Source organism: Phyllobates terribilis, unplaced genomic scaffold (genome assembly GCF_046119375.1).
Source record: "Phyllobates terribilis strain yellow unplaced genomic scaffold, ASM4611937v1 Scaffold_10__3_contigs__length_209671492, whole genome shotgun sequence".
Classification (NCBI taxonomy): domain Eukaryota; kingdom Metazoa; phylum Chordata; class Amphibia; order Anura; family Dendrobatidae; genus Phyllobates; species Phyllobates terribilis.
The window spans coordinates 162,003,782-162,028,595 of record NW_027362770.1 but is presented as its reverse complement, the minus strand read 5'-3'; the positions used below and the strand labels follow the sequence as shown (position 1 = coordinate 162,028,595).

Genomic DNA, 24,814 nt, shown 5'->3' with positions numbered 1-24,814 from the left:
ATATTGGCCCCCTCCCAGGCTAGAAACACCAGCCGTCAGCCGCCCCAGAAATGGCGCATCCATAGGATGCGCCAATTCTGGCACTTAGCCTCGCTCTTCCCACTGCCCTGTAGCGGTGGCAGTGGGGTAATAGGGCTGGGGTTGATGTCAGCTTATAATGCCAGCTGACATCAAGCCCAGGTTAGTAATGGAGAGGCGTCTATAAGACACCCCCATTACTAACCCCATAGTCAAAGTTAAAAAAAACCACAAACACCCAGAATAAAGTCCTTTAATTGAAATAAAGACATAATTCTTTATTGTTCTAAATTAAACCATACTTACCGTCACGCCCAATCCAGCTGAAGCCAACGATCTCCTGCAATAAAAGAAAAATAATAAAGCAACATCATCCTTACCTTTCCATGGTTCCCACGACAGCTTCAGCTCTGCTACATCGAGATGACAGGCTGGACCGCAGCAGAACGCTGCCATCCAGCCTGTCATCCCGCGGACACTGAGAAGCGCAGGCATGCTTGCGCTCCTCAGCGTCTCTCTGTGACGGCATCCAGATGAGCCGAGGTCATGTCCAATGAACTCGGCTCACCTCATGCACGTCACTGACAGCGTAGGAAAATTCTCACGCTGAAGCGCTGAGTGCAGGAGAATTCTCCCACGCTGTCAGTGACGTGCATAAGGTGAGCTCATGTCCAATGAACTCAGCTCACCTCATGCACGTCACTGACAGCGTGGGAAAATTCTCCTGCACTCAGCGCTTCAGCGTGAGAATTCTCCCACGCTGAAGCGCTGAGTGCAGGAGAATTTTCCCACGCTGTCAGTGACGTGCATGAGGTGAGCCGAGTTCATTGGACATTAACTCGGCTCATCTGGATGCCCTCACAGAGAGACACTGTGGAGCGCAAGCATGCCTGCGCTTCTCAGTGTCCGCGGGATGACAGGCTGGATGGCAGCGTTCTGCTGCGGTCCAGCCTGTCATCTCGATGTAGCAGAGCTGAAGCTGTCGTGGGAACCATGGAAAGGTAAGGATGATGTTGCTTTATTATTTTTCTTTTATTGCAGGAGATCGTTGGCTTCAGCTGGAATGGGCGTGATGGTAAGTATGGTTTAATTTAGAACAATAAAGAATTGTGTGTTTATTTCAATTAAAGGACTTTTTTCTGGGTGTTGTGTTTTTTTTAAATACTTTACTAGAAATTCATGGTGGTCATGTCTAATATTGGCGTGACCCCATGAATTTCGGGCTTAGGGCCAGCTGATAATGCCAAGCTGGCCCTAACCCCTTTATTACCCAGTGAGCCAACGCATCAGGGCCCTGGATGAGTTGGGTACAGCGCCAGAAGATGGCGCTTCTATGAACGCGCCATTTTCCGGGGTGGCTGCGGACTGCAATTTGCAGCGGGGGGGGGGGGGGGGGGGGGGGGGGGGGGGGGCACAGAAAGCTTGGGCCTCCCTGCGCTGCAGATTCCAGCCCCCAGCTGCCTAGTTGTACCTGGCTGGACACAAATATAGTGCGAAGCCCCACGTCAATTTTTTTTAAATCATTTCAGGAAATTCATGAAATAATTTAAAAAAATTGATGTGGGGCTTCGCACTATATTTGTGTCCAGCCAGGTACAGCAGGCAGGAACGGGCTGCCCCCAACCACCAGCTGCCTATTTGTACCTGGCCGGACACAACAATATAGGGAAGGCCTTTTTTTCTTAATTATTTCATGAATTTCATGAAATAATTAAAAAAAAAATACGTGGGGCTTCGCCCTATTTTTGTGTCCAGCCAGGTACAACTAGGCAGCTGGGGGCTGGAATCTGCAGCGCAGGGAGGCCGTCCGCAGCCACCCCGGAAAATGGCGCGTTCATAGAAGCGCCATCTTCTGGCGCTGTACCCAACTCATCCAGGGCCCTGGTGCGGTGGCTCACTGGGTAATAAAGGGGTTAGGGCCAGCTTGGCATTATCAGCTGGCCCTAAGCCCGAAATTCATGGGGTCACGCCAATATTAGACATGACCACCATGAATTTCTAGTAAAGTATTTAAAAAAACACAACACCCAGAATAAAGTCCTTTAATTGAAATAAACACACAATTCTTTATTGTTCTAAATTAAACCATACTTACCATCACGCCCATTCCAGCTGAAGCCAACGATCTCCTGCAATAAAAGAAAAATAATAAAGCAACCTCATCCTTACCTTTCCATGGTTCCCAGGACGGCTCCAGCTCTGCTACATCGAGATGACAGGCTGGACCGCAGCAGAACGCTGCCAACCAGCCTGTCATCCCGCAGACACTGAGAAGCGCAGGCTTGCTTGCGCTCCTCAGTGTCTCGCTGTGACGGCATAAAGATGAGCCGAGGTCATGTCCAATGAACTCAGCTCACCTCATGCACGTCACTGACAGCGTGGGAAAATTCTCCTGCACTCAGCGCTTCAGCGTGGGAGAATTCTCACGCTGAAGCGCTGAGTGCAGGAGAATTCTCCCACGCTGTCAGTGACGTGCATGAGGTGAGTTCATGTCCAATGATCTCTGCTCACCTCATGCACGTCACTTACAGCGTGGGAGAATTCTCCTGCACTCAGCATTTGGGGTTAGTAATGGGGGTGTCTTATAGACGCCTCTCCATTACTAACCTGGGCTTGATGTCAGCTGGCATTATAAGCTGACATCAACCCCAGTCCTATTACCCCACTGCCACCGCTACAGGGCAGTGGGAAGAGCGAGGCTAAGTGCCAGAATTGGCGCATCCTATGGATGCGCCATTTCTGGGGCGGCTGACGGCTGGTGTTTCTAGCCTGGGAGGGGGCCAATATTCATGGCACCCTTCCTGGGCTATTAATATCAGCCCCCAGCTGTCTGCCTAGCCTTTGCTAGCTATTAACATAGGGGGGACCCCACGTCATTTTTTTGGGGGGGGTCCCCCATTTTAATAGCTAGTAAAGGCTAGGTATTCAGCGGGGGGCTGATATTAGTAGCTTCAGAAGCTCCGTGGGTATTACCCCCATCCCAGGCTTCAAACCTCTGCCCCAGCCGTCTGCTTAACCTCCGCTAGAGCCTAAAATTACGGGGAACCCCACGCCAATTTTTATTTTAATAAATCCTTTATTTTAACACTAAATGACAAGTACAGTATCCAACACTGTCGCTGTACTTATTATAAATGTGACTGACATGTTTCTATCTATCTAATCTATGTGTGAAGCTCTATTCTTTCTGTTCTAAATTGTCAGGTACAGATGCTGAATTGCCGGTGCATGAAAACACTAATATTTTTTTTACTAAATCCTTTACACTAAATGACAAGTGCAGTAAGCAACACTGTCACTGTACTTCTTATATATGTGACTGACATGTTTCTATCTATCTAATCTATGTGTGAGGCTCTATTCCTTCTTGTCTAAATTGTCGGGCACCGGTGTATGCCGCTGCTGAATTTGCCGGCCGGCTTTTTTAAAAAGAGAGTGTCTTCTGAGCAGTTTGTCAGCTTTTGGACACCTTTGCAGGTGTTTTCTATGTGTTTCTATGTGTTTTTGTTTGCCTGCCATTGGTTTTAACGGTGTTCGACGGTGTTCTAAGGTGTTCGACGAACCGAACCGAACCCGAACACTATGGGGGTGGCTCAACACTAGTCAGCAGTTCCTGCAAGATGAAGAAATTGAAGCTATGGACTGGCCCGCCCGTTCCCCAGACCTGAATCCGATAGAGCACATCTAGGACATCATGTCTCGCTCCATCCACCAACGTCACGTTGCAGTACAGACTGTCCAGGAGTTGGCGGATGCTTTAGTCCAGGTCTGGGAGGAGATCCCACAGGAGACCATCCGCAACCTCATCAGGAGCATGCCCAGGCGTTGTAGGGAGGTCATACAGGCACGTGGAGGCCACACACAATACTCAGCCTCATCAGGAGCATGCCCAGGCGTTGTAGGGAGGTCATACAGGCACGTAGAGGCCACACACAATACTGAGACTCATTGTGACTTGTTTTAAGGACATTACATCAAAGTCGGATCAGCCTGTAGCGTGTTTTTCCACTTTAATTTTGGGGGTGACTCCAAATCCAGGCCTCCATTGGTTAACAAGTGTGATTTCCATTGATGATTTTTGTGTGATTTTGTTGTCAGCACATTCAACTCTGTACAGAACAAAGTATTCAATGAGAAGATTTCATTCATTCAGATCTAGGATGTGTTATTTGAGTGTTCCCTTTATTTTTTGAGCAGTGTGTATATAAAATGTTATATTATACAGTACAGACCAAAAGTTTGGACACACCTTCTCATTTAAAGATTTTTCTGTATTTTCATGACTATGAAAATTGTACATTCACACTGAAGGCATCAAAACTATGAATTAACACATGTGGAATTATATACTTAACAAAAAAGTGTGAAACAACTGAAAATATGTCTTATATTCTAGGTTCTTCAAAGTAGCCGCCTTTTGCTTTGATGACTGCTTTGCACACTCTTGGCATTCTCTTGATGCGTTTCAAGAGGTAGTCACCGGAAATGGTCTTCCAACAATCTTGAAGGAGTTCCCAGAGATGCTTAGCACTTGTTGGCCCTTTTGCCTTCACTCTGCGGTCCAGCTCACCCCAAACCATCTCGATTGGGTTCAGGTCTGGTGACTGTGGAGGCCAGGTCATCTGGCGTAGCCCCCCATCACTCTCCTTCTTGGTTAAATAGCCCTTACACAGCCTGGAGGTGTGTTTGGGGTCATTGTCCTGTTGAAAAATAAATGATGATCGAACTAAACGCAAACCGGATGGAATAGCATGCCGCTGCAAGATGCTGTGGTAGCCATGCTGGTTCAGTATGCCTTCAATTTTGAATAAATCCCCAACAGTGTCACCAGCAAAGCCCCCCCACACCATCACACCTCCTCCTCCATGCTTCACGGTGGGAACCAGGCATGTAGGGTCCATCCGTTCACCTTTTCTGCGTCGCACAAAGAAACGGTTGTTGGAACCAAAGATCTCAAATTTGGACTCATCAGACCAAAGCACAGATTTCCACTGGTCTAATGTCCATTCCTTGTGCTCTTTAGCCCAAACAAGTCTCTTCTGCTTGTTGCCTGTCCTTAGCAGTGGTTTCCTAGCAGCTATTTTACCATGAAGGCCTGCTGCACAAAGTCTCCTCTTAACAGTTGTTGTAGAGATGTGTCTGCTGCTAGAACTCTGTGTGGCATTGACCTGGTCTCTAATCTGAGCTGCTGTTAACCTGCGATTTCTGAGGCTGGTGACTCGGATAAACTTATCCTCAGAAGCTGAGGTGACTCTTGGTCTTCCTTTCCTGGGGCGGTCCTCATGTGAGCCAGTTTCTTTGTAGCGCTTGATGGTTTTTGCAACTGCACTTGGGGACACTTTCAAAGTTTGCCCAATTTTTCGGACTGACTGACCTTCATTTCTTAAAGTAATGATGGCCACTCGTTTTTCTTTACTTAGCTGCTTTTTTCTTGCTATAATACAAATTATAACAGTCTATTCAGTAGGACTATCAGCTGTGTATCCACCAGACTTCTGCACAACACAACTGATGGTCCCAACCCCATTGATAAGGCAAGAAATCCCACTTATTAAACCTGACAGGGCACACCTGTGAAGTGAAAACCATTTCCGGTGACTACCTCTTGAAGCTCATCAAGAGAATGCCATGAGTGTGCAAAGCAGTCATCAAAGCAAAAGGTGGCTACTTTGAAGAACCTAGAATATAAGACATATTTTCAGTTGTTTCACACTTTTTTGTTAAGTATATAATTCCACATGTGTTAATTCATAGTTTTGATGCCTTCAGTGTGAATGTACAATTTTCATAGTCATGAAAATACAGAAAAACCTTTAAAATGAGGTGTGTCCAAACTTTTGGTCTGTACTGTATATATTATTGAAACTTATGGGTTGTTAATTTTTTTTTTTTTTTTTTACATATTTTTGTAATAAAAAGGAGCTTAATTAATTTTATTATATACTGAAATACCAAATATTAGAAAAATTAACAATCTCCCATGAAGACTAGCCTTGGGCTGGGATTCATTGGAGTTCAAAGATGGCAGCATTAGAGGGCTTTCAGTATGGCCCCCAGCTAGAAGGACAACAAATGGGCCCCCTTATGATTTAAATAATTGCGATCCATGTGTTTTCAAAGTGCAAAGATTGACAATGGTACCTAAATCGTTAAATGGCAGCAATCTGACTTCGCTCTGGTCACTGCTGCTAGAAGCTGGTGCTGACTGTATAGCACAGCCGCCACCCACTGTATGTATATATATATATATATATATATATATATATATATTTATTTATTTACACACACACACATCACAGGTCGATCATTAAGGGGTTAATAGAGAGGGATCCTCATCTGTTGGCCAGAATAGAGAGGTTACAAAGAGCGAATCTCCCCGGAGGAGCCTTCCTGTCCTAAATTACCCAGACAACCCAATGGCTTGAATGGGCAGTGCGCAATGCTTCATTTCTCCTGTGGTGGTGCTGCAGTTAAATTGAACACTTGCTGATGGCTTTCCCCATAGCTGATCACTGGTGGTCCCCTTTTAACAAGTAGATCCACTTACAATCAACGTTCCAGCGTATGGCCCACCCCTGCGGTCTCAGAAATTCCTGTATATCATCCAGGATGGTCTGAAGCTTCTGTTTCTGTCCGATCTCAGACTGCGTCACCTCAGCAACGCTCAGTTTTCGGTTTGCCAGCTTCTCTAAAAAATTTAAAAAAAAAAAAAATGGGTACAGATATCCGATTAGTTTTTTTCACCTGGTGTAAATGCCGCTGTTCTCCTGAATCCGGCGATGTTTTTCTTTTCTTCCTGCGCCTCTCCGTTCCTGAGATACGGCCTCTTCTTCCCTATATAGAAATCTAGTCTTGATAGCCAAGTAGGAGTGATCAATGAAACTCCCCACTCCCACTTGGCTAACAAGACTAGTTTTAAATACAAGGAAGAAAGAGCCATATCTCAGGAACCGAGGGGCGCAGAAACAAAAGAAAAACATCACCGGATTCAGGAGAACAAGCACGTTTACACCAGATTAAAAAATACATAAAAATACACAGATTTATGGCAAGTGATAGATCCCCTTTAAGACGGCTGAGCTGCAATACCAGCAATAGACAAGTGTGACGTTGCTGGAAATAATTCAGACCCCTTATTTATGATATTGGAAGGGCGGCCATACCATTTGGACAAGGATCGTTCTGTCCCTAGTTATCAACCCCAATTATCGCATCAACATGCACAGTCTTAAAGGGGTATTCCAATTTTAACAAATAAAAAAAGTTGCATAGTTTTCTAATATACTTTCAATTCCTCACAGTTTAAGATCTCTGTTTGCTGTAAATAAAATATATGATTTTATAGTCATGTAAGGACCCTCAGGGAATAGCGTTTTTCACCCTGGGAGGACCTATACAGTATATAGACTGCCCATAGTGTGAAGTGGAAAGTGTGTAATACTCCATTTTTCCTGTGGGGGAGCTGTAGAAAAATGGAACACTTGCTGATGAGTTTCTCCAAAGATTGCAGCTTATTTCTAAGGAATTCCACATCCTTTCCATCAACTTATTGTCAAAACAATGTCTAACTAAAAGGGACTGTCCGGTGTAGACTTCCCCTTTAATAATCCTACGTATATTACCATTGAGAATAGTGTGTGGAGGGGGTGGGGGGGGGGAATCGCCTCTCGTTCCCTCATCATATAATTTGGTTAAGCTCAGCATGGATTTATGAAGCTCCACGGTGACTTCTGCAGATTTAAAAGTAATTTCATTTGGACTTAACCTTTAAGAGGGCAAAACGAACGGAGACGCGTAATTAAAGACCATAATTCCATCTCATCCGACTATATCATTAAATCCCAGGTGTAGGAAATTAATTAAAGATTCCGGAATGGAGAAAGAGAAAAAAAAAAGTATTTTCCATATTTTTGGGGTTTTTTTTGCTGTGAAGGGGCTACAGATGATCTCAGTTGGGTCCCTGAAGGTTATAGACTACCATGATTATTAAAATGGATTTTCCATAACTAAAATATTGATGAGCTTTCCTTACGATAAGTCATCAACTTAGATCTGTGGGGTCTGACATCCCCATTGAGCTGCTGTTAGATCCCGCAGCAGCCAGATGTATACAGAACTCCATACACCGTGTAGTGGACGTTCTTATGTACTACAGTCCAGCTGCTATTAAAGTGAATATGATCTGTACAGCAGTATCCAAACATTACCATTAGTGTACAGTACTGTGCCATTCTGGTTCTGTATCCGTGTACTGAAAAAAAAATTGTTGTTGGGAGTGCTGGGTTTTGGACCCCCACCCATCCAATATTGATGACCGATCAATATTTTAGTTGTGGACAACCTTCTAATATTAATTTTATAGCAGTACCACGTATCAGGCTGTGTTCATAGTTGCGTAGAAGGCTAATTTGCATATTTTGTGCCACACGTAAATCATTGATGGTATGTTGGGTGGTGAGGGAGACCAATCGTCCACCAAATCTGGCACTAGGTCATGACTCCATCACTTTTTAGGGACACTTTTCTGTTCATTAGCTCCCATTCTTTGCAGCAGCCATAAAGCGAACACAGCCAACTGTACCCATCTATAAAGGTAGCTTAGAATTTTAGTCACCTAAGAGCTTCTGTAAGACCTGTCCGTCGTAAAAATCTTCCTCCAGGTTCTTCACTATTATCCGCTCCTCTACAAGGACTTCATTAATCCAGTCTATTAGGACCTGTGGGGGCAGGAGGAAGTTATGGATGGTGCATATTCATTAAACAGAAAAAAAAAAAAGTCAGTCCGCCTTCACCCTTAAAGGAAAGCAAACCTGTCATTTCATGTGACTATTCGGAATAAACTGTGTTGTGTATGTACAGTACATGAGGAATAACGCTGATCTATGACTTGTCTCTTCCATTTTTCAGTTGTCTCAGCTAGTGGGTAGAGACTAGCTGCTATGATATCTCGTATACACTGCATAGAAACACATGAGGGATACCTGCTCCCTTGTCTCTATTTAGCACATGTTCAGAAGCAGCATATAGGACATTATACAGCAGTACTGAGCAGTGTAGCTGTGACTCCAAATAACAGCAGCGTGGAGGACATTATACAGCAGTACTGAGCAGTGTAGCTGTGACTCCAAATAACAGCAGCGTGGAGGACATTATACAGCAATACTGAGCAGTGTAGCTGTGACTCCAAATAGCAGCGTGGAGGACATTATACAGCAGTACTGAGCAGTATAGCTGTGACTCCAAATAACAGCAGCGTGGAGGACATTATACAGCAGTACTGAGCAGTGTAGCTGTGACTCCAAATAGCAGCATGGAGGACATTATACAGCAATACTGAGCAGTATAGCTGTGACTCCAAATAACAGCAGCGTGGAGGACATTATACAGCAGTACTGAGCAGTATAGCTGTGACTCCAAATAACAGCAGCGTGGAGGACATTATACAGCAGTACTGAGCAGTATAGCTGTGACTCCAAATAACAGCAGCGTGGAGGACATTATACAGCAGTACTGAGCAGTATAGCTGTGACTCCAAATAACAGCAGCGTGGAGGACATTATACAGCAATACTGAGCAGTATAGCTGTGACTCCAAATAACAGCAGCGTGGAGGACATTATACAGCAGTACTGAGCAGTGTAGCCGTGAATCCAGATAGCAGCATCATGGAGGACATTATACAGCAATACTGAGCAATGTAGCTGTGAATCGATCTCTGGAGTGAGATAATACCCCAGAACCTTACAGTTGTCATTTCTGCTTTCTCTACCGATTTTAAATTCCTGAGTACACATGAAAAACTTTTAAAAGGGTAACTGTACTTTCAAGTAACTTTTCAGAATAAGCGGTCCTCTGTATGCACATGAGGAATAAATATTCCTGGACACTATATGACTTCTATCCTGCATTTTCACAATTTTTTCCTCTTAATTTCCTGCCTTAGAATTGACTCTGAGCTGGTGGGGGGAAGCTAGCGCTATGATGCCTCCATTCAGAGAGGAATTCCATCCTTTCATTCTTAGTTATCATACATGTAGAAGCAGCAACATGGAGGAAATTATCCAGCGGTACTGAGCGGTGTAGATGAGAAACCAGATAGCAGCAGCATGGAGGACATTATACAGCAGTACTGAGCGGTGTAGATGAGAAACCAGATAGCAGAAGCATGGAGGGCATTATACAGCAGTACTGAGCAGTGTAGATGAGAAACCAGATAGCAGAAGCATGGAGGGCATTATACAGCAGTACTGAGCAGTGTAGATGAGAAACCAGATAGCAGAAGCATGGAGGACATTATACAGCAGTACTGAGCAATGTAGATGAGAAACCAGATAGCAGAAGCATGGAGGACATTATACAGCAGTACTGAGCAGTGTAGATGAGAAACCAGATAGCAGAAGCATGGAGGACATACAGCAATACTGAGCAGTGTAGATGAGAAACCAGATAGCAGCAGCATGGAGGACATTATACAGCAGTACTGAGCGGTGTAGATGAGAAACCAGATAGCAGCAACATGGAGGACATTATACAGCAGTACTGAGCGGTGTAGATGAGAAACCAGATAGCAGAAGCATGGAGGGCATTATACAGCAGTACTGAGCAGTGTAGATGAGAAACCAGATAGCAGAAGCATGGAGGACATTATACAGCAGTACTGAGCAATGTAGATGAGAAACCAGATAGCAGAAGCATGGAGGACATTATACAGCAGTACTGAGCAGTGTAGATGAGAAACCAGATAGCAGAAGCATGGAGGACATACAGCAATACTGAGCAGTGTAGATGAGAAACCAGATAGCAGAAGCATGGAGGACATTATACAGCAATACTGAGCAGTGTAGATGAGAAACCAGATAGCAGAAGCATGGAGGACATTATACAGCAGTACTGAGCAATGTAGATGAGAAACCAGATAGCAGAAGCATGGAGGGCATTATACAGCAATACTGAGCAATGTAGATGAGAAACCAGATAGCAGAAGCATGGAGGACATTATACAGCAGTACTGAGCAATGTAGATGAGAAACCAGATAGCAGAAGCATGGAGGGCATTATACAGCAGTACTGAGCGGTGTAGATGAGAAACCAGATAGCAGAAGCATGGAGGACATTATACAGCAGTACTGAGCGGTGTAGATGAGAAACCAGATAGCAGCAACATGGAGGACATTATACAGCAGTACTGAGCGGTGTAGATGAGAAACCAGATAGCAGAAGCATGGAGGACATTATACAGCAATACTGAGCAATGTAGATGAGAAACCAGATAGCAGAAGCATGGAGGACATTATACAGCAGTACTGAGCAATGTAGATGAGAAACCAGATAGCAGAAGGATGGAGGACATTATACAGCAGTACTGAGCAGTGTAGATGAGAAACCAGATAGCAGAAGGATGGAGGACATTATACAGCAGTACTGAGCAGTGTAGATGAGAAACCAGATAGCAGAAGCATGGAGGGCATTATACAGCAGTACTGAGCAGTGTAGATGAGAAACCAGATAGCAGAAGCATGGAGGACATTATACAGCAATACTGAGCAATGTAGATGAGAAACCAGATAGCAGAAGCATGGAGGGCATTATACAGCAGTACTGAGCGGTGTAGATGAGAAACCAGATAGCAGAAGCATGGAGGGCATTATACAGCAGTACTGAGCAGTGTAGATGAGAAACCAGATAGCAGAAGCATGGAGGACATTATACAGCAGTACTGAGCAATGTAGATGAGAAACCAGATAGCAGAAGCATGGAGGACATTATACAGCAGTACTGAGCAATGTAGATGAGAAACCAGATAGCAGAAGCATGGAGGACATTATACAGCAGTACTGAGCAGTGTAGATGAGAAACCAGATAGCAGAAGCATGGAGGACATTATACAGCAGTACTGAGCAATGTAGATGAGAAACCAGCTTTGGAGGTGAGGTAAAAGACTTGTTAGAAAGCTCAGCAGCATCTTCCTGTGTCTCCCTTTACTCCTCACTCCATCCCCCCACCTTTTTTATAGAGTATAATAGAATGAGTAACCTGATAGTCCATCTTTTTAGAGATGGAGACGTTTTTTGCAGAGTGGATAATGAGCTGAGGAGGCAGCAGAGGGAAGGAGACAAAGTGGCTCATAAGTGGAGAAAGAAGCCGAATTCTTTTTTTAAGATACAATTTTCTTATAATCACCTGTACTATTGATTTATGCAAAGTTTGTTGAAAGTACATTTAATTAAAGGGGGTGTCCTGGATTACAAAAAAAATGGCCACTTTCTTCCAGGAACAGCGCCACACTAGTACACATGTTGCATGTGGTATTACAGCTCAACTCCACTTATGTCAACTGCAATACCACAAATGACCTGCAGACAAGTGGGGCGCCATTTTAAAAAAAACACAGTATAAAGATATGTTGCTCTGACCTTTATAAGTTCTTTAAACTTTGCTTCTTCTTTGGAGTTTGGGTCGATCATGGTCCGCTCCTCATTCTCTTCTGTGCGTTCAGAAAGCAGAGAATCAGTCAGACATGCTGGCAGCCTCGCCGTTAATAATAAGATAAGACGGATATACCAGGAAGGACACAAGACGCCCCGGGAAAATACTTATCAAGTGACTCTGAAGTCATTAAGTTCCATACTGGAATTTATCAGTAAAAAAAAAAAAAATAATAATATATATATATAAAAAAAAGGGAAGTAAAATTTTTTAAAGGGGTTCTCTCCTTAGGGTGTGGGGGTCCCCTGACTCCTAGAATTGTGCTCACTACAACTCGGTCCCATTCAACTGAATGGGATTGAGCTGTAATACCAAACATGGCCACTAATCAAAGAGTGGCGCTGTGCTTAGTAAAGCATGAATTTGATGCACCTTATTGCAATGGCTTATGCAGACAGGAGTCTGACCCCTACCGATCAAACATCAAAAATAGCTAATTATTGCGCCTAATACTTAAAATATATATTTTATAAACAGTGAAACAGCTTCTCATTTCTCAGCTTCCTGGACCCCAGTGATATCAACAGTGCAATTCTAATCTTAGGATAGACCGTGAATTTCTGATTAGTGGAGGGGTTGAACTCTCGATACCCCCCACTGATCAACTAATTAAAAGTGCTATGGCACAGCGCTGTACATTATGTAGTGGCCGTAAATGGTACTGCAGCGCTATCACATTCACTTGTATGGGACATAGCTTGCAGTACCGCTCACGGCCACAACACAACGTGTGGCGCTTCAGAAAAGCCCTTTAATAAGCAGATTGCTGGAAGTCCGACTCCCTCCATCAGATACTGATGATATATCCTAAGGATAGGGATTAAAATTCCGGAGGGAAAAAAAAAAAAAAGTCAACGTGACTTTTTAAAACTTTTGAAAAAAAAATATATGAAAATTAAGCAGATAAAAAAAATAATAAAATAATATATATATAAAAAAAAGGATTATTGCGTATGCTCGCTCTTGGCTCCATTCACTGTCTATGGGACGGCTGAGTGCAGCACGCCACTATTTTCGGCACTTTCATAGACAATGAATTGAGTGGAGGGCGAGTTGCGTGGGGTCTCCAGAGGTCCCAGCAGCGACCGTCAACATATCCTAGGGGATAACTTGTGTTGCTTTTTTTGGAAGGAATAACCCTTTAAGTCATATACCTTATCTCAAGAATAGGGCCTTGGGGGTCGCACCACCAGTGAATAATTCACTTCTATGGAAGATTAAAAGGAAAAAAAGACCAAACACTCCTGTGGATATGCTTGAGATGGGAATGGGAATATCCCTTTAAGAAAAAAAAACTGCCATTATAAATTATATTGGGGTAATAATACTGTACCGAGTAGTGTGTCCTCCGGGTGGATATCAATGGTGCTGGGCGACATCGTGGCGTTGATGGCGTTTCTGCCTTCATCCTGGAGATCGCTCACTAGGAAAAAAATGTATATCTTAAAAGGGGCATGGACTATGGGGAGGTTTATACAGAATCCTATAGAAGTCCCATTAATTGTAATGACCATTAGGGCCCATACAATAGGCAATACGATGTTCATGCCCTCGCTGTATTACGGAGGGAAACCTCATGACTGCACCATGTGGCGTCACAAAAAGCCTGTAGTCCGGACTCCTAGGGATTTAGCGTCTCCATTCCCAAATCATGAACCAATCCCCCCCAAACCTGTCATCTTCTCCTCAGCGGCCTCCTTCCTGCGTTTCCTGCACAGAAGCCCGGACATGGTGGTCCCGAGATTGGGGGTCAGCAACGTGGAAGAAGAGGAACAAGCAAAGGGCGCAGATTAGAGCCAGGTTACTTCTGACAGGGTGACGACGATGAGATCTTGTCAGGAGCCGGAGGGGTCTGGACAGCTGTCAGGAAAAGAGGAGCCGTCTCCCAGGGTGGGTGGGGGGTGACTAATGAGCGTTACAGGGTGGGAATTTAGGAAAAATAATGCTATAAAAGAGCCGGAGCTGAGGCATACGCTGCGTCGCTGGAGGGGTGTGCTGTGCCAGGAGCAATGCCAGCTGCTATGCAGTATAATTAGCTCACTACGGAGATGCTGCCGTCGGTCGCCAGGCTGCCAACCACAAGCTCTGTCTATACAAACTAATGTGTAAGTGTCTTGCAAAAATATTCAACTCCCTAAAAAGCGAACGGATTTGTCCGGCTTACTTTTTATGCATGTAGACAACACAAGGATGGTACGTTGTCCGTCACAGATAATTCCGAACCTAATCGTTTAACCCCCTGAGATGCTACAGCCCATTGCAACTAAACAGTACAAATCTAAAAAGGTGTCTCACCCGTGAAATACAGAAAAGAGGTAGACCTATTGAGGCAACAATACCACACTTTTTTCACGGCCATCACATAGTAAAAAAAAAAAAATTTCCATAAAGAGCGGAACACAATCTAGTAACATAAGATAGTGAGGAGAACGGTGGAGCAGGGAGCTGACGGAGCTGATGGAGCTGATGGCTCCCTGCTCCACCACTGATCAAACTGTATCCAACTCCTGAGGACACAGAAACAGCTGAAGTCACGACATGCAGTCAACCTCCTAAGACAGCTCCTCAATCCGGGAGGGTTGGAAGGTATGGAATACTTCAGTCAGGGGCCAAACAATGGCCATTGCCAAGTTCCTATTGGCCATACTTGCCAATTCTTTGGAATGTTCAACGTCAAGACATTGTCTGTGGCAGCGTCTGATAATAGAGGAAATTACAGAATGGGGTAAGGTGAGTAGTTTGGGGTCTGTATTCAGGAGGAGGGTTATGGCATGAGGTCTGAATCTAGGAAGGGGGTCTGTGCTGACAGGGGGACTATCATTTAAAGGGTCTGGTGTGTGGTCTGCTAAAGGGGGTCACACATGTACTGCTTAGTTTTGGAAAGACTGATATAAATTGTCTAATCATCAATGTTATTTAATCCCATTTTTGGATTTTGATGTCCTGTGTCAGTAATATTAGGCTTGACATTAACACTGCAGTAATGCCCCCTAGTGGGCACAAACTTAAAACAAACAGCTCCATAAAGTTTTGAAGAAAAGGGGAAAGGAAGAAGAGGAAAAAAAAAGACAAGGGAAAAGGGAGAGGAAAAAAAAAGACAAGGGAAAAGGGAGAGGAAAAAAAAAGACAAGGGAAAAGGGAGAGAGAAAAAAAAGACAAGGGAAAAGGGAGAGCAAAAAAAAAGACAAGGGAAAAGGGAGAGCAAAAAAAAAAGACAAGGGAAAAGGGAGAGCAAAAAAAAAAAGACAAGGGAAAAGGGAGAGCAAAAAATACAAGGGAAAAGGGAGAGAAAAAAATATACAAGGGAAAAGGGAGAGAAAAAAATATACAAGGGAAAAGGGAGAGAAAAAAATATACAAGGGAAAAGGGAGAGAAAAAGGGAAAAAAAAAAAATGAAGAAAAAGAAATAAAGGGCAATATTGAAATAAACTTTCCCACTAGTGTAAGACAGTAGCAGAAGAGTCGGAGCCAGTCTTGTGTTCTGCGAATGGTCACATAATAAGTGTCAGGGCGGAGGCCTTATAGGCAGCCTGAACTGGCAGATAACAGAGAATAATAACGAGGGGAGAGCATTTATGCTTTTATTGTGTAACTTCTGAAGAAAATTAACAGACCACAAAACTGAGCTCCACGCCCTGAGATCATGAAACACAATGTGACTCACATGCGAAGCAAATATGTGACCCAATCAGGGCGTCTTACAAAAAGCGGGCGTTTCTGCTACCTGCAATGCATCTGAGGAACAGCAGAGGGCACATTAATATATTATATTATACATACACACACAACTTCAAAATTATTGGCTTCCACTGAAATACTCTGTGCTGCTGATAACGCAGTCAATGTGCTCCCACCCATCTCTATTTATCCCTAACACCCATACATTGACCCTCGCTCCCCAACACAAAAGACACACAGCCGCCAACACTCTCCTCTCCTGAAATACTCTGTGCTGCTTCCTAAAAGCTAATCCAGGCCATCTAACAAAAGGGAAGAAAACCTTCATTATAAAAACGCGTCTTACTTTTTTCTGGAGACGATTCAGCCTGATGTGACCGTACGGGGGAAGATTATTGACTTCTCTAGTATTTATATAGCATAACCCTGACCAAAGTGACAAAGCAATGACGTAGCCATGCTGCTTCCTGCAGATAGCGGAATATCACCCGGGGTAAAAATAAAAATAAAAATGGCCATTCAATTTAAAGGGGCGCTACACTTATAAGACACAGACCGATGTATAAAAGAGAAGCCTCTGGTGATGTCCCCTCCCCCTTTCCATCAGTCAGATGGACCCCTGCTGAAGTCGGCAGGATTCGCTTGACTTTGCTATAATGCATCCTTAGTTAGTCAGTTCATTCCTGAGTGGAATGGCTGATAACAGGGAACAATAGATTGTAGTTGACCCATGTAGGAGACATGTTGCTATATACATGCAATATTATATTCTACATTATATATAGCAGTGCCAATCCTCTGACGCATGGGGGTCCCTGTGGTTATGTATGGAACACTCCATATACCGCCATATGGTGTCATTGCACTACAGTATTTTTTTTTTTTTACCTCACAGATTCTGCTTTAAAGAGTTCGATATAAGATTAGATGTGGACATTATTTTGTAGCACCAACTAATATACAAGTATTACAGGTTCTTATCCTGCAATTCTTAGTGCCGCCACCCTCACAAAGTGCACAGTGCTACCATATGGTGCCATTGCACTACAGTATTTTTTTAAATTTTTTTTTTACCTCATGGATTCTGCTTTAAATCTTTTTTTTTTTTTTTTTTTTTTTTTTTATTAGAACAGGTAGATGTGGACATTATTTAATGGCACCGAATAATATATATTACAAGTTCTGTATCGTTATTACATTGGAGAAGGCGTCTCAATCGGCGGCCATTTTGTGGACAGCTGTCCAGACTGTGAGGGGAGATACACTAAACAAGAGCAAGAAGAACCACCTGTAATACACCTATATTAGTATTTGACACCAAATCACGCCCCCCAACACGTTTAATTTAACAAAGTGGACAATCCCTTTAAATTTGTGAGGTAAAGTGTGGCCCATAGCAGTGTATGGGCTCACGATTACACAATATGGCAGGGTACACGAGGCAGTTATGTTCAGATCTGTGCAAATTTATAGGTTTTCTCCTCCCTGCCCCCAGGACGCACATTCCTCACACCAAAGTGCCGCCCCCATACAAACACTGTGAAGGTTAAAATGGCACCCTAGTGTCACCACACAACAGACATGTGACACCATCACACAGAGGGGGCTACTAAAAATCAGGTGCTGGCAACCTTGACTGATGGCACAGCCCCCCCTAGAGACCACGTTATGTGTTGTTTGTCAACCTTCATAATTATTTTTTTATTATTATTATTTCATTACTTTAACCCCTTAACGCATTTTTTCATTTTGTGTTTTTTTTTTTGTTGTTGTTTTTTTTATGGACGAGTTGTAGTTTTGAATGACACCATTCATTTTACAAAAAAAAATAATTCCAAATTGTGAGAAGAAAAAAAAACAAAAAAATAACTCTGTCATTGTTTTTGCAACACTAATTTTTCTAGCTAAAAATCAAAATAAAAAAATAAAAAAAACTGGGCAAAAATTCTCCAGGTCAGAACGATGACGGCGATACCAAACTCCATGTTTTTTTTTTTGTCACTGTAGTGGTAAAAAAAAAAAAAGTAAAAGTAAAAAAAATATATAATATAATACATACATATAATATAATACATACATACATAATATATATATATATACATACATAATATATATATATATATATATATATATATATATATATATATATATATATATATATATATATATATATATATATACACACACATACATACATACACATATATATATTAAAATAAAAAAATTGTTTATGTCGTCATGAGCACCATAACTTTTATTTCTCTGTCCATAGAGCTGGGTGAGGGATACTATTCTGCATGCTGAGCTGATGTTTTTATTAATACCATTTTGGGGTACATGTGATTTTTTGATCACTTTTTATTGTATTTTTTTTTTTTTTTTTTTTTTTTATAATTTATATTTTTATAGATCAAATTTTTTTTTTGGGTGGGGGGGGGGGTCAGGATGATACCAATTATTTTTTAATGGGGGTTGACTTGAAGTTTTATATTATATATAATTATTTTATTTTTTTAAAATGTTCACCTTATTTTTTTAGTCCCCTTATTGGACCTTAACCTGTGATTGTTTATTCTATGTACCATTATACTGCAGTATATAGGGAAGTCATGGTTCTCCTATGGTAAGGAGGACCAAGATGGCAGCCAGATTGTAGGGGTACAAGATAAATAGTCACTGTATGATGGGAGCAGGTGATTAAGAACAATAAAAAAAAAAAGCCTGTAAAAGCCAAAATGATGATAAATTTTAAAAGAAACCCCATTACAAAAATTATTTTTTTTACCCTAATTACATGCTTTTCAGAAATTAAAACAAAAGTCCCCAGTGATGGACAATCCCTTTAAATATTTCTTATTTTAGCAACTGTATGCAGGGAGCTCCCTCTAGTGGTGGCTGCAGGTAGCCAGAATTGTGTCATTTTATTCTATGGTTGTGTAAAGCAGAGAAGGGGATTTGGGAGCTCGGGACTGATTCCCCTTGGACACGGCACCGCGCTGCTCTGTTTCCCATGCTGAGCAAGAGTAATATCATTATAAGAGTGAGCGCAGGGTTAATAAAGCTAAGACCACCAATCGGTAAGTGACATCACTGTGAGCCCCAAGCTTTAGAGAAAGTCGGGTCCTCCTGGGTAATGGTGGCACCTTCAGTGCTGGGAGAACCAGGGGGTTAATGGACTTTCCTCTCCATCATCAGCTGTCAGATCAAATCAGACATGATCACCAGATTGATAAGAAATAAGCCGCACAGTTAACTCTATCCTGACCGCACACAATGAATGAAAACCAGTACATTGGACACCGGAAACATTTCTCAGTCCGTGAACCCATCGCTCAACATGACGCATTTCTCATTAACCCTGCACTAGTCAGTCCCTTTAATTTAGGACCAGACAGGAATGAGTTTAAAGGGACTAATGAGTGCGGGACAGGAACGGGTTAAAAGGGAACGATCAGTGAAGAACTGGATGGGATGAAATGGAATATTTAGTGTACGCAAGACAGGAATGTGTTAAAGGGACTGACTAATTTGGGACCGACAAGAATGAGTCCTATTGAGTCATTAATTTCTCATTGTACACTGATCAGTCCCTTTAACCCATTCCTCGCCAGGGTTCCCACACTCCCCAGGCCCTTTAACCCACTCCTTGCCAGTCCCGCACTCCCCGGCCCCTTTAACCCATTCCTTGCCAGTTCCGCACTTCCCGGTCTTTTTAACCCATTCCTTGCCAGTCCCGCACTTCTCGATCGCTTTAATCCATTCCTTGCCAGTCCCGCACTTCTCGGTCCCTTTAACCCATTCCTCGCCAGATCCTTTAACCCATTCCTCTCCAGTCCCTGCACTCCTCAATCCCTTTAACCCATTCCTTTTTGATGCTATACTAGTAAGCCCCATTAACCCATTCAGGTCTGGTTCTACACTAGTCATTCCCTTTAACCCATTCCTGTCCCTTTAACTCGTTCCTTTCCAACTCCAAACTAGTCAGCCTCATTAACCCATCCCTATCTGATCCCTCACATGCCAGTCCCTTTAGACCCTTTCCAGGCTTATCCCACACCAATCAATCCCTTTAACATACTCTAATCCTGTCCCACACTGGTCATTCTTTTAACCCATTCCTGAACTAGTCAGTTCTTTATACCCTTCCTCTCTTACCCCACTAGTTGCCCCCCGGCCAGACACAGTTGCCCCATTGACTCTTTGCTGCTTTGCATTTAGTGTAAAGTGCTAAATGATTTAACCCCTTCTCTCCTTCGGCCGCTCCCTCTCAATCACGCACTGATTTAGCAGTGGGACCCCCTCTCTCTCACCTTCTCTGGCTTTCTTCTTCCTGACCAGTGTGCCCCCCAGTTTGCCCAGGAAGGACTCATCTTTCTTCATCTTTTGGCTCTGCAGGGTGGGAGACCTGAGCGGGGTGGCTGACATGTTCCCCCTGGATGAGACAGTGAGGAGGGAGGATTGTCCTCATGTGATAAGAGGAGACAGGAAGAGGATGTGGTGGAGAACACACACTTATCAGCCTCCAATGGAAGTGTCCGGAGGGCCGGGCAGGGAGGGTCTGCAGCCACACACCAGATTCATGTGGCCAGTCTGTGGCTACTATTCCTGCCCTGCCCCAGTGCAACAATGGAACAAGAAAGATCCAACCTGGAAACTTTCTGCCAATCACAACCTATTGTATCTACTGCGGCTCCATTCACCTGGCAGACTGCAGACCCCTATCCTGGTAAACAGTGGATAACACAGGATCCACCATTCACAATAGCTGATGTCACAGCTCACCTCCTCCTGTATAATGACTGATAACACCTCTATATACAGTAGATAACTCAGGATCCAACAGTCACAACAGGTGATGTCACAGCTCACCTCCTCCTCCTGTACAATGACTGATAACACCTCTATATACAGTAGATAACTCAGGATCCACCATTCACAATAGGTGATGTCACAGCTCACCTCCTCCTCCTCCTGTATAATGACTGATAACACCTCTATATACAGTAGATAACACAGGATCTACCATTCACATTAGGTGATGTCACAGCTCACCTCCTCCTCTATAATGACTGATAACACCTCTATATACAGTAGATAACACAGGATCCACCATTCACAATAGGTGATTTCACAGCTCACCTTCTCCTCCTCCTGTACAATGACTGATAACACCTCTATATACAGTAGATAACACAGGATCTACCATTCACAATAGGTGATGTCACAGCTCACCTCCTCCTCCTGTACAATGACTGATAACACCTCTATATACAGTAGATAACACAGGATCTACCATTCACAATAGGTGATGTCACAGCTCACCTCCTCCTCCTGTACAATGACTGATAACACCTCTATATACAGTAGATAACACAGGATCCACCATTCACAATAGGTGATGTCACAGCTCACATCCTCCCCCCTCCTGTACAATAACTGATAACACCTCTATATACAGTAGATAACACAGGATCCACCATTCACAGTAGGTGATATTACAGCTCACCTCTTCCTCCTCCTGTACAATGACTGATAACACCTCTATATACAGTAGATAACACAGGATCCACCATTCACAATAGGTGATATCACAGTTTACCTCCTCCTCCTGTACAATGACTGATAATACCTCTATATACAGTAGATAACACAGGATCCACCATTCACAATAGGTGATGTCACAGCTCACATTCTCCTCCTCCTGTACAATGACTGATATCACCTCTATATACAGTAGATAACACAGGATCCACCATTCACAATAGGTGATGTCACAGCTCACCTCCTCCTCCTCCTGTACAATAACTGATAACACCTCTATATACAGTAGATAATACAGGATCCACCATTCACAATAGGTGATGTCACAGCTCACCTCCTCCTCATCCTGCACAATGACTGATAACAGCCTAATAATAAAATAATATATGGAGCGATGTTGTAACCTGACGTTGTGTTTATCCCCGGCCATATTTGTGTCCTGTTGATGAATATAGCAGTTATGAATTCTTGCCATTTCCACACTGACCTATAGAACTAATATTAGACTCCAACTTCCTATTCTTCACATGGACATTAGCAGCAACACAATGACTCAGACTCTATATTAGTATAGGAGTGTTATCTGAGCTTCTAATCTTGGCAGGGGGAGGGGGAGGAGGTAAGCTGTGACATCACCTATTGTGAATGGTGGATCCTGTGTTATCTACTGTATATAGAGGTGTTATCAGTCATTGTACAGGAGGAGGAGGTGAGCTGTGACATCACCTATTGTGAATGGTGGATCCTGTGTTATCTACTGTATATAGAGGTGTTATATGTTATTGTACAGGAGGAGGAGGTGAGCTGTGATATCACCTATTGTGAATGGTGGATCCTGTGTTATCTACTGTATATAGAGGTGTTATAAGTCATTTTACAGGAGGAGGAGGTGAGCTGTGACATCACCTATTGTGAATGATGGATCCTGTGTTATCTACTGTATATAGAGGTGTTATCAGTCATTGTACAGGAGGAGGAGGTGAGCTGTAACATCACCTATTGTGAATGATGGATCCTGTGTTATCTACTGTATATAGAGGTGTTATCTGTTATTGTACAGGAGGAGGAGGTGAGCTGTGATATCACCTATTGTGAATGGTGGATCCTGTGTTATCTACTGTATATAGAGGTGTTATCTGTTATTGTACAGGAGGAGGAGGTGAGCTGTGATATCACCTATTGTGAATGGTGGATCCTGTGTTATCTACTGTATATAGAGGTGTTATCAGTCATTGTACAGGAGGAGGAGGTGAGCTGTGACATCACCTATTGTGAATGGTGGAGCCTGAGTTATCTACTGTATATAGAGGTGTTATCTGTTATTGTACAGGAGGAGGAGGTGAGCTGTGACATCACCTATTGTGAATGGTGGAGCCTGAGTTATCTACTGTATATAGAGGTGTTATCTGTCATTGTACAGGAGGAGGAGGTGAGCTGTGACATCACCTATTGTGAATGGTGGATCCTGTGTTATCTACTGTATATAGAGGTGTTATCAGTCATTGTACAGGAGGAGGAGGTGAGCTGTGACATCAGCTATTGTGAATAGTGGATCCTGTGTTATCTACTGTATATAGAGGTGTTATCAGTCATTGTACAGGAGGAGGAGGTGAGCTGTGACATCACCTATTGTGAATGGTGGATCCTGTGTTATCTACTGTATATAGAGGTGTTATCAGTCATTGTACAGGAGGAGATGAGCTGTGACATCACCTATTGTGAATGGTGGAGCCTGTGTTATCTACTGTATATAGAGGTGTTATCTGTTATTGTACAGGAGGAGGAGGTGAGCTGTGATATCACCTATTGTGAATGGTGGATCCTGTGTTATCTACTGTATATAGAGGTGTTATCAGTCATTGTACAGGAGGAGGAGGTGAGCTGTGACATCACCTATTGTGAATGGTGGAGCCTGAGTTATCTACTGTATATAGAGGTGTTATCTGTTATTGTACAGGAGGAGGAGGTGAGCTGTGATATCACCTATTGTGAATGGTGGATCCTGTGTTATCTACTGTATATAGAGGTGTTATCAGTCATTGTACAGGAGGAGGAGGTGAGCTGTGACATCACCTATTGTGAATGGTGGATCCTGTGTTATCTACTGTATATAGAGGTGTTATCAGTCATTGTACAGGAGGAGGAGGTGAGCTGTGATATCACCTATTGTGAATGGTGGAGCCTGTGTTATCTACTGTATATAGAGGTGTTATCAGTCATTGTACAGGAGGAGGAGGAGGAGGTGAGCTGTGATATCACATATTGTGAATGGTGGAGCCTGTGTTATCTACTGTGGGAAGGGCTTGGATATGTGGTTTGAAGGAGAGATCAGAGTCCAGGGTTACCCCAAGGCAGCGAGCTTGTGGGACTGGGGAGAGTGAACAGCCATTGACTTTGATGGATAGGTCAGATGGGGAATATGAATGAGAGGGTGGAAAGATGATGAATTCTGTTTTATCCATGTTGAGTTTTAGAAATCTGGCAGAGAAGAAGGATGAGATGGCGGTCAGACATTGTGGGATTTTGGTTAGTAAGGAGGTGATATCAGGTCCAGAGAGGTAGATCTGTGTGTCATCAGCATAGAGGTGATAATGAAAGCCATGGGACTCTATGAGCTGTCCCAGGCCGAAGGTGTAGATGGAGAAGAGCAGAGGTCCTAGAACTGAACCTTGGGGGACACCGACCGATAGGGGGCGAGATGAGTAGGTGGTGTGTGAGTGGGAGACACTGAATGTCCGGTCTGTTAGGTATGAGGAGATCCAGGATAGGGCCAAGTCTGTGATGCCGAGAGATGAGAGAGTCTGTAGTAAGAGGGAATGGTCCACTGTGTCGAAGGCAGATGACAGGTCTAGGAGGAGGAGGATGGAGTAGTGTTGCTTGGATTTGGCATTTAGTAGGTCGTTGGTGACTTTGGTCAGGGCAGTTTCAGTTAAGTGGTGCGGTCGGAAGCCAGATTGCAGGCGGTCGAAGAGGGAACAGGAGGAGAGGTGGGAGGACAGTTCAAGGTGGACATGTTGTTCTAGTAGTTTTGAAGCAAAGGGGAGTAGTGATATGGGGCGGTAGCTAGTCAGAGAGGAAGGGTCAAGGGAGGG

The 24,814-nt window shown here is 43.3% G+C and overlaps 1 protein-coding gene across 3 annotated transcripts in view; it reads right to left on the bottom strand.

Moving 5' to 3' along the window:
• PARVB (parvin beta) overlaps window positions 1–20,690 on the bottom strand; it is a 33,863-nt gene extending 13,173 nt beyond the window's left edge. Inside the window, exons 1-5 of one of the 3 annotated variants that reach the window (XM_073650041.1) lie at window positions 20,492–20,690; window positions 13,837–13,926; window positions 12,431–12,501; window positions 8,633–8,735; window positions 6,566–6,706 (exon numbers count right to left, since the gene is read on the bottom strand). In XM_073650041.1, the coding sequence (XP_073506142.1) occupies window positions 6,566–6,706; window positions 8,633–8,735; window positions 12,431–12,501; window positions 13,837–13,926; window positions 20,492–20,606 (520 nt within the window). In that variant the 5' untranslated portion in view covers window positions 20,607–20,690. Of the gene's footprint in view, window positions 1–6,565; window positions 6,707–8,632; window positions 8,736–12,430; window positions 12,502–13,836; window positions 13,927–14,175; window positions 14,530–16,527; window positions 16,585–20,491 lie in introns of those variants that run through there. The other 2 variants (XM_073650043.1, XM_073650042.1) reach the window with 2 other exon arrangements.
• Window positions 20,691–24,814: the final 4,124 nt, after the last annotated feature.